Source organism: Lissotriton vulgaris, chromosome 5, assembly GCF_964263255.1.
Source record: "Lissotriton vulgaris chromosome 5, aLisVul1.2, whole genome shotgun sequence".
NCBI classification, from domain to species: Eukaryota; Metazoa; Chordata; class Amphibia; order Caudata; family Salamandridae; genus Lissotriton; species Lissotriton vulgaris.
This window is the reverse complement of record NC_141693.1, coordinates 2021571079-2021585395: the sequence shown is the minus strand read 5'-3', so window position 1 is coordinate 2021585395 and position 14317 is coordinate 2021571079. Positions and strand designations below refer to the sequence as shown.

General features: G+C 51.0%; 1 protein-coding gene across 2 annotated transcripts in view; it reads left to right on the top strand.

The window, feature by feature from the left end:
- NUP188 (nucleoporin 188) overlaps positions 1 to 7486 on the top strand; it is a 1272194-nt gene extending 1264708 nt beyond the window's left edge. For both annotated transcript variants that reach the window (XM_086924860.1, XM_086924859.1), the window contains exon 44: positions 6570 to 7486. In XM_086924860.1, the coding sequence (XP_086780986.1) occupies positions 6570 to 6746 (177 nt within the window). In that variant the 3' untranslated portion in view covers positions 6747 to 7486. The remainder of the gene's footprint in view (positions 1 to 6569) is intronic.
- Positions 7487 to 14317: the final 6831 nt, after the last annotated feature.

Here is a 14317-nt window from a genome sequence, read left to right as displayed (position 1 = left end):
TCTTTGCATCAAAATGTGTTATTCTTTAGCGAAAAAAAGGAACCTCAAATAGTATCATGCGCCCATTCCATCAGGGCGACGGCACCCACTACTGCTTTGGGACGTGGAGTCCCCCCTCATGACATCTGCCAGGCAGCCATGTGGGCTTCATTGCACATGTTCACCAAACATTATTTCCTGTATAGCCAAGTCCGGAGATACAGCTTCTTTGGCCGTTCAGTTCTCCAGGACTTTTTGGTGTGAACTTAGTTTGCAAACCTACATCCAGGGTTGGGTTGGTATTGCTGGGGTATCTATTCTAAGGTAAGGAATCCATAACTAATAATCTCTTTCAGATTCAAGTTACTTACTTTCGGTAACAATATATCTGTAAGAGAAATATATTAGTTATGGATTCCTTACCGCCCTACCCATCCTCCCCGTTCTGCGAACTGACTTCTAGGGTAATGGCCTACCTTTCAGGGCCCTAGCTTTGTGCACCAGTGGTCAGTGTCTTGCATGGCTCTGCGTTTCTGGCGTTGAATGTTGTGTTAAGACCTGACGTCGGCACGCAAGGGCCGCGTCTAAGTAGATACTGCAACATCATCTCGGAGATCATGACGACTAACGTGGAGTAGACCGACGCCACCTACCGACGCTCAGGGGTACTGCTACAAAAAAAATTCACTTGGGGGTAATTCTAAGGTAAGGAGTCCATAACTAATATACGTCTCTTACAGATATATTGTTACCGAAGGTAAGTAACTTGTCTGACGGACACTCAATGCACCGTCAAGGTGCTCAGAGATCTGGGGTTCACCATAAACCTAGGAAAAGCCATCTGCTGCCCCTCCAAGTATAGCCATTTTTGGGAGCAGTACTCAACTCAGTCACTGGGAACTCTTACCCTAGTCTAGCTTGCATGCAATCTTTTTAATAATTGCAAACTCCCTTGTCAGCCAGGTCATCAATTAACGGTTCTGATCGTCATGCGTCTCCTCGGCATGATAGTGTCCTGCATTGCCATAGTTCCCCAAGCCAGGTTGCACATGCGCCCACTGCAAGAGTGCCTGGCGGCAGAGTGGGCACATGGGGAGGGTCGCTTCGAGGATCTAGTGTTGATTTGAGACCACAAATTGTTCTCTGCAGTTGTCAAACACCACCAATCCTTACAAAGCAGACCTAGTACTTCAGATGACCATCACAACAGACGCTTACATCATATACTGGGAAATACACTTAAACGACTTGACTGTGCGGAGCTTGTGAACACCCATGAACAGGGTCTCAACATAAAATACCTAAAACTGGCCGTCCAGCTAGCTCTCAGGCCGTTCCTCATCAATATCCAGCACAGGGTATTCCTCATACCCACAGACATTATGACTGCCATATGCTATATACAGAAGCAAGTTGGAACTAATTCACCACAGTTTTCTGCATTGGTTCTGAACATTTGTCGGTGGGCAATGCATCACATGGTCCTTCCCCCTACCAAAGTACTTGCCGGGAGTGGACAATGACCTGGCAGACCTCCTCAGCAGGATGCAGCAACAAGTCAACTAGTGGTAAATCATCTGCAAGTCCCACTCCCATACTTCCGGCAGTGAGTGTTCCCCCAACATAAACCTGTTTTTTGTTTTTTTTTTCACAACAATTTTATTGATAAAGATGAGCATATGAATTAAAGTGGCATCCCACAATCAGGACGATACCACCAGGCATTGTAGTTACAATCACAATATAAATCTGAGCGTTGAAGCAATGAACCAGCAGAATCAAGGGTACACAAAAATATTAACCCCACCTTCATCTTTTCAAGAATCTACCCACCCAACTCCCCGAACCCTCCCTCAACCCCATGCATGTGTGTGGGAACCGTATGGACGGAAACTCTTGGCGCATCAAGTGTGTGTGTGGGAGTGGGTTTCGCAGGAGCACACAGGGCTATAGGTCCTCCTCTGGCTCCGCCGGGGGGTCCAGTGTCAAACCTCTGTAGTCCGCCCACCTCTTCCATATTTTGAAATGTTTACGAGGGCATCCTCGTGCCGCAAAGATTGGCCTCTCCAGACCCATACAAAAGTCTAAGCCTGCCTTCCATGCAGTCAGGGGGGGGGGCCTCACCTCCTTCCATGCTCGGGCCATGTCTCTTTTGGCTACCATCAGCCCCAGGAGGAGCAGGTGTCGCTTATAGATATTACCACCAACCCCTTCCAGGATGTGTAATAGACCCAGGCGGTGGGTACGGGGAAGGGTCCAGCCCAGCACCTCCGACAGACAGCCCCATACACCCCTCCAAAAGCCAACTAGTTTGGAGCACGACCACACTGTGTGGAGCAACGTACCCACCTCCGCCCCACATCTCAGACACTCCGGGGACTCAATCAGGCCCGCCCTCCACAGACGCTCTCGAGTATAATAAGCCCTGTGTAAAATCTTGAACTGTATGAGGCGAAACCGTATTGCTATAGCCGCCCCCCTCGGGGATTCTAATGCCTCCCGCCAATCATCCTCATCTAGCGGTCCTATATCGGCCTCCCAGTTCGCCTTCAGCCGAAGAAGGGTGGAAGAGCAATGCGTGACCACGGTCTGGTAAATGCGCGATACTTTTTTGTCCCCAAGGTCGCCCATGAACACCTTCGCCTCAACATAAACCTGTTTTGGCACTGCAGAAAATGCATAAGACCCAGGCTTTGCCTCCAGGTATCCACACCCACAGTCAACAGGCAATGCACTGTAGATGAACTGGTCAAGGATCTTTGACTACACTTTTCCGTCTCTCCCACTTCTTTGGTGCGTGGTTCGGATGCTTTGGCAGACAACCCTCACTCAGAGTAGCTCTTACTTAGCAAGATATCCCTGGTTCACCACTCTTCTTGAAATCTTATTTGGTAGCTCAAGAGAAGCTGCCAGCTGGCTGGACCTTCTCACCCAAAAGTCTGGGCATGCTCCGAACCAGAACCTGAAGCAACTGAATCTTGCGATCTGGCTCCTGTGGTCTTAGAATTTTACTACCTTAACTTGCCTCAGGAGTGCATGACTATCCTAAGGGAAGCACACAGGCCTTACAACTAGAGCCTGCTAGGCAGCTAAATGGAGAAATTGTGTGCGCTACTGCACTCCCAGACACATTAACCTGCTCACAGCAGTGCCCCAAGATATTACTTGCTCCACCTGCAAAAGGCAAGCCCTGCTTAGACCTCTATTAGATTTCACTTAGCCGCTGTTGCCGCCTAGCTTCAAAACAGAGAACTCTTCATTCTTTAGAGTTCCAGTCATTAAGGCCTTTGTGGAGAGACTAAAAAGAGCTAATTCCATCCAGGGTGCCACCGACCCCATGTGGAATCTCAACATAGCTCTCACCAGTCTTATAAGTCCTCCTTTCGAACCACTTCACTCATGCCCCCTACAGTATCCATCTTGGAAAGGAGCCTTTACCTCCCTCAGGTGTGTCAGTGAACTTCAAGCCCTGACTCTTTAAGAACACTCTTCCAAGTTCATGTAGATAGAGTATTCCTTAGGACAAATCCCAAATTCCTCCCCAAGGTGGTGATCTCTGCTTGTCACCTCAATCAGACCATAGAACTCCCTGTGTTCTGTTCACATCTATAGTCAGTAGTGGTGAGGGCTCACCACACACCAGACGTGAGAAGACCCTCATGTGTTACATTGACTGCACAAAACCTTTCCTCTAGGAACAACAACTCTTAATTCCTTTCTCAAAGCCACATTAAGATTGTGATCTCTGCAAAGTGGGTATCGCACGCTGGCTGGTCAAATGTATTCAGACGTGTTATGCTAAAGCTTAACAAGCTTTGCCTATATCTCCCAGACCCCACCCCACCTGTAAGAAGGGAGCTTCTATTCCTTCCTTGGGCAACACCCCAATAGCTGGTTTTTGAAAAGCAGGTCTAGTCCACTCCACACATTCTAATCAAGTACTATTGTGTGTACCCCTAGGCACACCAACAAGCTAGCATTGGCCAAGCCGTACCCCATCCACTTTTTCAGTCTTCAGCAATGTCCTCCTGTTAGCTGCTGCTTAGAGGACTGCTTTACAATCCATGCCCAGCATGTGTGTCTACAGCTGCATGTGCCACAAACGGAAAATGTTAACCTGTAAGCATCTGTTCATGACATTTAGTGCTGTAAATTCCCATGTGCCCACCCTCCACCTCGGAAGCCTTTGGTCGTTGCACAGTCTCTTTTTTTGTATTCTTGCATAGTCCTCTTATTCAGTATCTCTATGCTACTTGTTATCCTCACCCTCTATGCGGAGAGACTGTATAACAATGGAGCTGCTGCTATGTGCATTACCCTTAATAGGCGGAGTCCTCATACCTCGTGACTTGTAAACTTGTTTGAAGAAAAACAACTTGCACGCGTCCAAGCAAGCTAAACGCCTCCCTCTTCTTAAGAAACCTACGACGGATCCCTCTGTGCCCGCTAATTATCGCCCGATCTCCTTATTGCCAGCATTGGCCAAAGTTTGCGAAAAGGTGGCATTTCGCCAACTGGAGACCTTTGTGGAAACATCTGGGGCTTTGCATCCTGCTCAGTCTGGCTTTAGAACATCTTACAGCGCAGAGACAGCGCTGGTGGAGATGGCAGAGGCAATTAGCGAGTGCTTGGACGGGGGCGGCAGAGCGGCTCTGATTTTATGGGACCTCTCTGCCGCCTTTGACACAGTACCTCACCAGTTTCTTCATGCCAGTCTCTCTTCCATTGGCATCTCTGGGGCAGTATGGGCCTGGCTAGAATCCTTTCTGGATGCTCGTACTCAGCAGGTCTGGATGCCCCCTTTTTCATCCTCGGCTAGGGAGGTATCAACTGGAGTTCCACAGGGCTCGACTTAGAGCCCTTTGCTCTTTAATATCTATCTGACTCCGCTGATCTCCCTGGCTGAGGAGCTGGGTGCCAAAATCATGGCTTACACTGACGACACCCAGCTCCTATTTACTTGGAATGGTTCCGATTACGGGGGCTTCACAGAGCTGCCTTGCAGCCGTGTTTACATGGCTGGCACAGGCTAAACTTAAGTGCAACAAGGGGAAATCGGAGATACTGCTGTATGGTCAATTTCCCCAGCGTTATACAGAAGCCTTGTGGCCCCCAGACTTCCCCGCCCACTTTCTGAGGGTGGTCCGGCTAAGAACTTGGGAGTTTGGTTCAGGGAGGATCTCAGGTTCTCTGAACACATTGAGAGACTAACGGGTGTCTGTTTTGGCACACTCAAGTCACTGAGTAGATTCTTCCCTATGCTCCCACAGCCGGCGAAGGAAATGGTGGTGCGGGCTCTCATCTTGTCCCGCTTGGATTACGCCAACTCGCTTTTTATTGGCATCCCGGGATACTTGATGAACAAACTCCAACTGATCCAGAACGCGGTGGCCAGACTCTTATTTAACATCTCTAAGAGATCCAGTATAAGGTCACACTTGCGTGTCCTTCACTGGCTGCCCGTGGCCCAGCGGGTGCAGTTTAAGGCCCTTACTTTAGCTCATAGAGCGCTGCATGATGTAGGACCCTCCTATATTAGGGAACGGGTGGCCTTCTACATCCCCCACCGATCTTTACGCTCTGCTTCCCACCGTCTGATGGCCACTCCTCTTTTCCGCCATTCTAGGATGGGGGTTCAGTCACCTTCGGTCAAGGGTAGCCACTCTTTGGAACAGTCTTCCTGTTTTGCTGCACCGCAGCCAGGACTTTCTCATTTTTAAGAAACTACTTAAAACTCATCTTTTTAATCAGGTCATTTAATTATTCTCCCCTTTCTAGTCTGCAAAATCGTGCAAGGACACTCATGAGTAATTGAGCGCGCTACAAATCACTTATAACATAACTTATAAGAAGCCCAACACTAGCTGGCGGGAGTATGCACAGCTTGTACTTTTACAGCACTACATGCCACAGACAGATACTACCAGGGTAAGTAACATTTTCTTTTTGTGTTCTGATTGAGTTATGTCAATATATCTTGTAACTGCTGATGACCTCATCAGTTCTGCCCAGAACCAATTCAGAATTGTAAATGTTTTAAAAAAGAGTTTGACATTGACCAGCAAAACATTGACAATAAGGAAATTCCCTGGTGTGTTTTGTTTTGTGTGTCATTTGTGATGCGATAATACCTATTTCTTGCCTGGAAACAGGCCACCCCAGGGGTTTCCTTATTAGGACACGCACCAGCAGCGCCCAGTGGAATGATAGGGGCAGGTTACAAGTAAGATGGGGAGAAGACGTAGTGGCTCCTGTTGATAATGTAAATGATGAGAAAGGCATAATGCTCCGCGACTGCCATCTTGTTTAAGAAACACTTTAGGAGAACTCCAATGAGACTATTCAATAAGGTTAGCGTGTCAGTGTGATTGGAGCACTTCATGTCACAGAACCATGTGGTTTGCTTTCAGAGGAACCCATCGACGGTTGGGAGGTTTGAGCAGGTATAGATCCTAAAACCAAAGAGGATCCCTGGGGTGGAAGGGCAGCCACAAAAGCACTGTTAATGTTGGGGGTTTGGCAAGTAGACACACAATCAAGCTTTGTTTAGTCCAGACAAGTAAATTCATGATGCTGTTCTCTCATTTCAGAGTACTCTTCTCTCCAGCCTTTCCCGTTACTTCCGTCGCGGGGGACCGTCTTCACCCGCTGGAGGCATTCTGCCATCACCTCAACCGAAATCTGTATCAAGCACTAAAGTGGGGACCGAGGGGCAGGAGCCCTTGATCCAGCTGGTGCAAGCCTTTGTTAGACATGTACAAAGATAGGTCCTACTGGGTGCTACACTCTGGATCTCACAGCTGAGCTTATTCCTCTCCTAACCTCTTCATTTGCCAAATATGTTACCTCTATCAAGACAGCAGAATGTGGAATTCCAAACTGAGATGAGAACCATGCAAAGAAATCAAACATTGGAACTGTTTATGAACCCTGATAACTGCCCTTTAGAGCAGCCCATGGAGGGAAGCCTCTAAGACTATAACTGTGGCAGACGGCTCATTTGAGAGGATAGTGGTCTGAGACCCCTTTCGTTCAGTGGCAATGCATAATTGGATAACCATTCCTTTCTTGATAATATTTATTTACTTCATATGTTGAAAAGAGCCGGCAATGGACATAGTCACTCTTTTCTACTGTAAGTCGTTTACACACCTGAACACGTTCCTGCTGGGTGTTAAACTTTGCTACAGTTGCCGCACAACTCCTTTCTCTGGCATAGACTGTTGAGAGCCCGAGGTTTTTGAAGACTTTAGATGGAATGGGTGAGGTCGGCTGTGGATCTTGAGCACTTGTCTATCCTTTATGAATGGAGTGTTTTTTTCGTACACTGCCACTGTGTAGGCTGAGAGCTGGAATGAATGAGTGCACGTAGTGCCTTTCTGCAATTTGAGTAAGTTCTACTTTGTGCTAAGAAGAGCAAGGAGCTAGAATGGTTCATGATGCAGCACTGCTCACTTGCAATTTTTGTAAGTTCTATTTATACTTGTATTAAAACATCGTTTATAAATGCTGGCTACCATTTTCCTTATTTCCGTGAAGTCTGCGACTCAAAAGAGCAACACAAGGATGTTATGCCTGCTGGGGTCACAAAGTAGGAGGTTGTTCTGTGAAAGGAGAGTGCCCAATTTACAGATGTTCCCTTCTCCATAACCAAGTATGCTTAAGGTTTTCAGTTTTTTACCCAAAATATTAGTACTTAGTGGCTAATGAAGTAGCCCAAGAAGTTTAATGGACTGAGGCACCAAACTCCTCTGCCACACTAGCAGTATTTTGTGCACATAAAGGAATAGAGAAATAATGTAATGTAATTGGTGAATACAGCCGCAGAACCCCCTTCTATTCTTCTTCCACTTTCACAACATCAAAAAGTGGTCTGCGCTCTGGAGGCCTCGGAATGGTGACTGGTCAGGGAGGCGGACATTCTTTGTAATTGGTTGAGGATGTCGGACCAGTGAGACTTACAGATAGTAAGATTGGCTTATGCTCCTCATTTATGAAGGGATGCCACCTGTTCTTCAGTGGAGAGAATGCCTTCAAGGGAAAGAACCAACCAATTAATCAATCATATCATTTGTAAAGCGCACTACTCACCCGTGAGGGTCTCAGGGCGCTGGGGTGGGGAATGCTGCTACTGCTCGAAAAGCCAGGTCTTGAGGAGTTTTATGAAGGTCAGCAGGTCTTGGGTCTGCCGTAGGTGGATGGGGAGGGTGTTCCAGGTCTTTGCGGCGAGGTGAGAGAACGATCTGCCACCTGAGGTCGCTCTTCGGAAGCGGAGGGCGAGGGCGGGGGAGCGGAGCTGGCGGGTGGGGGTGTAGAAGCCGAGTCGTCTATTGAGGTACGTTGGTCCGGTGTTGTGGGGTGCCTTGTGTGCGTGGGTAAGGAGCTTGAAGGTTATCCTCTTGTTGACCGGGAGCAAGTGCAGGTCTCAGGTGGGGTGTGATGTGGCTGCGGTGAGGGATGTCGAGGATCAGGTGTGCAGAGGCGTTCTGGATGCGTTGGAGCCGTCTCAGGTGTTTGGCTGAGGCTCCTGCGTAGAGGGCGTTTCCATAGTCCAACCTGCTGCTGACAAGGGCCTGGGTGACTGTTCTTCTAGTTTCAGTGGGGATCCACTTGTAGATCCTACAGAGCATGCGGAGAGTGTTGAAGCAGGAGGAGGAGACAGCATTGACCTGTTTAGTCATAGAGAGGGTGGAGTCGAGGATGACCCCTAGGTTGCGTGCGTGGTCGGTGGGTGTTGGAGCGGTTCCTAGTGCGGTCGGCCACCAGGAGTCGTCCCAGGCCGAAGGGTTGGATCCGAGGATGAGGACCTCCGTCTTGTCCGAGTTCAGCTTCAGTCGGCTGTTCCTCATCCATTCAGCAACGGCCTTCATTCCTTTGTGAAGGTTGGTTTTGGCGGTGTGGGGGTCCTTGGTGAGGGAGAGTATCAGTGGGTGTCATCGGCATAGGAGAGGATGTTGAGGTCGTGCCGATGGGCGGCGTGGGCGAGCGGTGCCTTGTAGATGTTAAAAAGAGTTGGGCTGAGGGTTGAGCCCTGGGGTACGCCGCAGATCTCGGTGGCTTCGGAGCAGAAGGGGGGAAGGCGGACGCTCTGTGTTCTGCCGGAGAGCTGGTCCAGTCCAGGGCCTTCTCTTGGATCCCAGCATTGTGGAGGCGTGTTCGTAGTATGTGGTGACAGACCATGTCGAAGGCGGCTGACCGGTCCAGGAGGATGAGGGCCGCCGTTTCTTTGTTGTCCAGCAGGGACTTGGTGTCATCGGTGGCGACGATGAGGGCAGTCTCTGTGCTGTGGTTGCTGCAGAACCCAGACTGGGAAGGGTCCAGGATGTTGTTCTCCTCGAGGTAGCGGGTCAGTTGTTCGTTGGCGGTCTTCTCGATGACCTTTGCCGGGAGCAGGGAGATGGGCCGGAAGTTCTTGAGGTCCTTGGGGTCTGCTTTGGGTTTCTTGGGTAAGGCGTTGAGCTCAGCGTGCTTCCAGCTCTCCGGGAAGGTTGCTGTCTCAAAGGAGGTGTTGATGACTTTTCGGAGATGGGGTGCGATGGATGTGCTGGCTTTGATGAAGATGTGGTGTGGGCATGGATCTGACGGAGATCCGGAGTGGATGGTGTTCATGATCTTGATGGTGTCATTGTCATTGATGTTGGTCCAGTAGAGCAGGCGGTTGGTGGTCGTGGGGGCGGAAGTCTCAGTGGTTGTCGGGGCGGTCCTGGCGTTGGAACTGTCGTGGAGGTCTGTGATTTTGCGGTGGAAGAAGGTGGCCAGCGAGTCGCACAGGTCTTGCTAGGGTGGGACGTCGTTGGTGTTGGAGCTGGGGTTGGAGAGTTCCTTCATGATGTTGAAGAGCTCTTTGCTGTTGTGTGCGTTGTTGTCTAGGCGGTCTTTGAAGGAGGCCCTTTTGGCGATCTGATGAGGTGATGGTGTCTGCGGGTGGCATTCTTGTGGGCGGCGTGGCTGTCCGCTGTTCGTTCACGGAGCCAGATCTTTTCCAGCTTTCGACAGGTTTGCTTGGAGGCCTGGAGGTCTTCAGTGAACCAGCTGGCTTTCTTGTTGGTATGATTGTTGGAGGGTTTCTAGATTGGGCGACAGTGTTGGTGCAGTCTTTGATCCACTGTTTGAGGTTGCAGGCGGCGGTGTCGGGGTCAGTATGGTCGGCGGGTGGCCTCTGGGCGAGGCTGGTGGTTAGCTGGTCTTCGGTGAGTTTGCTCCAGCAGCGGCGAGGCATCTGTTGGGTGCTGTGGTGCGTGGTGGGTTTCTTGAAGGTGAAGTGGATGCAGCCGCGTTTGGTCCAGTGGAGTTTGATGGTATGGTTGAAGGAGAAGTGGGGGCTTGCGGAGAAGATGGGGTCAAGTGTGTGACCGGCGGAGTGGGTGGGTGTTGTGACGAGTTGTCTGAGTCCGAGGTTGGCTAGGTTGTCGATCAGGGTGGTAGAGTTGGTGTCGTCATTGTTCTCGGTGGAAGTTCAGGTCCCCGAGGAGGATGTAGTCCGTGGAGGCGAGGGCATGTGTACTGACTAAGTCGGCGATGGTACCAAGAGGTGGTAATCCAGATATCTTCGGATAACTGTAGATGAGAGGTGCAGGGGGTTTATCTCAACAATGAATTTGTTTCTGAAAAATCATAAGACAGGAAAAATGTGAGCTGTTAATTTAACACTAGGTCATACAGGCCTTGCAGTAACAAGACCGGTATCATTGGTTCACAACGAAAGATAGACCATAGGAGAAAGTCCCCGGATATTCAAAAACAGAAATTATTTCAATTTGTAGTTTTTTGGTTAAAGTTTATCTCAGTTCTCATATTTGTCACAAAGGTGGTGGCAATTCTTCTTCTGAGGGATGCTTCTAACTGCAGATTCCTCAGCTTGCGAATATCTCCAGGTGCCAGGCTTGATCCAAATACTTTTTTCAGCAATTCCTTTGCACTCTGGTACCTGGAGTATTGCAGCTCTGCACAACTCCGTCCCACCCTGGAATTTACTCCAGACCCACTTATAACCACATACCTGTGCACTCAGTTATGGATTCTTCACCTTAGAATTACCCCAAGGTGTCAGACTGGATCCAGAGAATTTTTCTTCAGCAGTACCCCTGCGTGCCGGTTGGTGGCGTCGGTCGACTCCGCAATCATCTGGGTCGCCGGAATTACATCTCTCTATCTACTTAGACGACACCCCTGCGTGCTGACATCAGTTCTTTCTTTTTCTGCGCCAGCCAGCGCAGATCCGGAGCGAGCTGTACCCTGTGTTACTTTTTGACACTCTTTTTGTGACTTTTAGTCAACATGTTTTCGAGTCGTGTGACTCCTAGTACACATAGGTATGTACCGTCCTTGAACCGACTTCAAGGCTTGCGACTCTTGTCGCAAATTGGTGCCGGTTACGGACCCATACATCGTGTGCCTTTGGTGTTTGGAGCGCGACCACTACTCAAAGCTCTGACTGCCGGGCCATGAACCTGAAGTCTTTGCGGGAGCGGGCCGAATGCTTCTCGAGGCCCGGCAGTCCGCTCCACGCTGCTCGAGGTCCTGGTCGAGAGGGTGGTCGCGGAGCCATCACCACCACTCGTCGTCTAAGTCTTCGTCTTAGGGTAACTTGAAGCACAAAAAGAAGGCGAAGAAGCATCGTCACTCTTCGTGTTCTCCAGTCTGCCGGCTAACGCAACGCCGGTTGCGTAAGGTAGTAGTCTGGCTCCTCCCGCAGGGCCTGCTTGGTCGACCCCGACCTTCCCTCCTTTTCCGGGAGCCGGGGCGACCCCTGCACTACTTCGTAGTTTTTACGAAGCTCTCCACTCGATCTTTGTGCAGCCCGACTACGCCGGCATGCCATCTGGCCCCACGGACTAGGCTGGGGCTCTAGGCCTTCGATGCTCCTCTGGCGTTGAATCCAGTGACGATGCCTCCGCCCCCTCCGACGCCAGTTGCGTCCCCAGCCGGGTCTACCCCGTCCTCCATTCTGACCTGGACGTCGACTGGGGCCGGAACCGGCGCCAGGCGGTACTTTTGTACATTTGTTCTGTTCCTGGCGTTCCTTTTCACCTTGAGTGGCAGCCAGAAGAGGACAAGGAGGACTGGGAGGAGTCTGGTGACCCTTTAGCTGACCAGCTGAGTGGACCAGACTGGAGAGAGAAGTTGGGTGCTGCCAGTGGTCTGGATACCTCACCAGACCCTGGTATGCTTTCTGCCACCTACTGTGGCTACAGAGGAGGTAGCCTCGTACGCAGTGGTGTTGCGTAGGGCGGCTGAGGCCTTGAGCCTCCTATGGTGGGGGTCAGGACCAATCTCCTGACGGAGGTGCTTCAGCCGGCAGCTGCCTCTTCGGAGCCCCTACTGCCGTTCAATTAGGCCCTTAATGACATCCTTCTGGGCACCTGGTCCAAGCCCAGCACAGGGGCACCTGTGGATAGGATGAAGTAGTGTGGCTCACTGGTTAGAGGCGGCAGACCTGAGAGCAGAGGACTGCCCGGGACCAGGGTTCGATTCCCGGCGCGGCAGGTTTCTGGACCAGGGTCAGCGGACTCGATAATTCTCTCGCCTCGGTGCCCACTCTGATCAGCGATCACACTCGGCAACTCTGGGCATTAGCTTGCCTCATCTTCACTAACGGCCCCACCAGACCGCCGGGGATGCCTGGTCTCACCCTGGAGATACCCATTAAGGGACCATCTCTCAGGGAAGCCAGGAAGGGTTTTGCAGCGGTCGAAGCGCCTTGGGACCCTCTGGGTAAGTAGTGCGCTATATAAATGCCTATACATTTACATTTACATTGTCCAACGCCACTGCCCGGCCCACCCACTTTTCCTCTCAACCCTACCCTACCCCTGAGAGCTTGGTAGTCCAAGCCTTTCCTTCTAAGGTCACATTCCCTACTGCTCCCACAGATAGGGAATCCAAGAAGCTGGATCATCTTGGGAAGAAGATGTTTTCTTCCGCCAGCTAGGGACTGTCTTTTCGGCCGTTATTCCCACTCTGTGTGGGATACGGTTGCACAGGTGATGCCACAGTGTCCGGAGTAGGCGCGGCCCAGTGTCTCCCATGCAGTCGCTGAGGGCAGAGATGGAGCAATGTTCGCCACCAGGTGTGGGCTGGACACCGCCGACTCGCCAGACAGAGCAATGCTACGCCTGACTGAGGTCCACTGGCTTTTCGGGCGATGTCCAATTGACTCTTTTGGACATGCCCTTTGATGGCCATCGCTTGTTTGGCGACAAAGCGGACACCATGCTTGAGCGCTTAAAGGATTCTAGGGCTATGGCCAGATCGTTGGGCCTCGCTGCGACTTCTCGCCTAGCGCAGTCTGCTTTTATCCCCTTTTGTGGCTTCGGAAGGGGTGCCCCATCATGTCCCGCCCAGAGCCACAGGCCTGCGCAAACTGTTCAGCCTCTGCGCGGTCAGGGACGTGGAACCCAGCATTGTGTCAGGGGGCCAGCGGGCGGGCCAGTCCATCCCTCTGCAGCAGCCTCCAAACCCTCCTAGTCTGTCCTTTCATTGCCCCCAGTTGTCAGTGGCCGGAAGGATCTGTCATCACCTCCCCCACTGGCAAACCATCACGTCGGACAGGTGGGTTTTGCAGATAGTCCAAAGGGGATACTCCCTCCCCTTCGAGACTACCCCTCCATCCATGCCACCACAATTCCATTGCATGTCGGAAGATTACTTGGCCCTTCTCAATCAGGAAGTTACGGCTCTCTTCGCCAAGGTGGCTATCAAGCAAGTTCCTTCCCCAGAAGTAGGTCGTGACTGTTATTCCCACTACTTTCTGGTGCCCAAGAAGGACAAAGGCATGTGTCCTATCTTGGATCTCAGGAATGTAAACTGCTTCCTCCGGAAGGAGAAGTTCAAAATGTTGACATTGGCTTCGGTCTTGTCTGCCCTCGACCCTGGAGACTGGATGGCTATTTCCACATCCCCTTCCTGCCGGCCCTCAGGCGTTACCTACGGTTCCGGTTCACGGTAGGCCACGAGCGCTTTGTTTACCGTGCTCCAGTTTTGGCCTTACCATTGCCCCTCGGGTGTTCACAAAGTGATGCAGTGGTAGCGGATCATCTGCGCAGATCAGGGGTTCCAGTCTTCCCCTCTCGACGACTGGCTTTTAAAGGTGGGATTGCCCAAGGCTGTCGTTTCCCAGACTTCCCAGACTTCGGTGGACCTCCTGCATTCGCTGGGGTTCACTATCAATGTGCTGAAGTCACACATGATTCCCTCTTAGAAGCTCCTTTTCATCAGAGCGGTTCTGGACACAGCGCAGTTTTGGTCCTATCTTCCCGAGCAGCAAGTCTGGGATAATCGGGCTACGATACTGATGTTTCAGCCACTATCCCGGGTTTCGATCAGAATGACCCTAAGG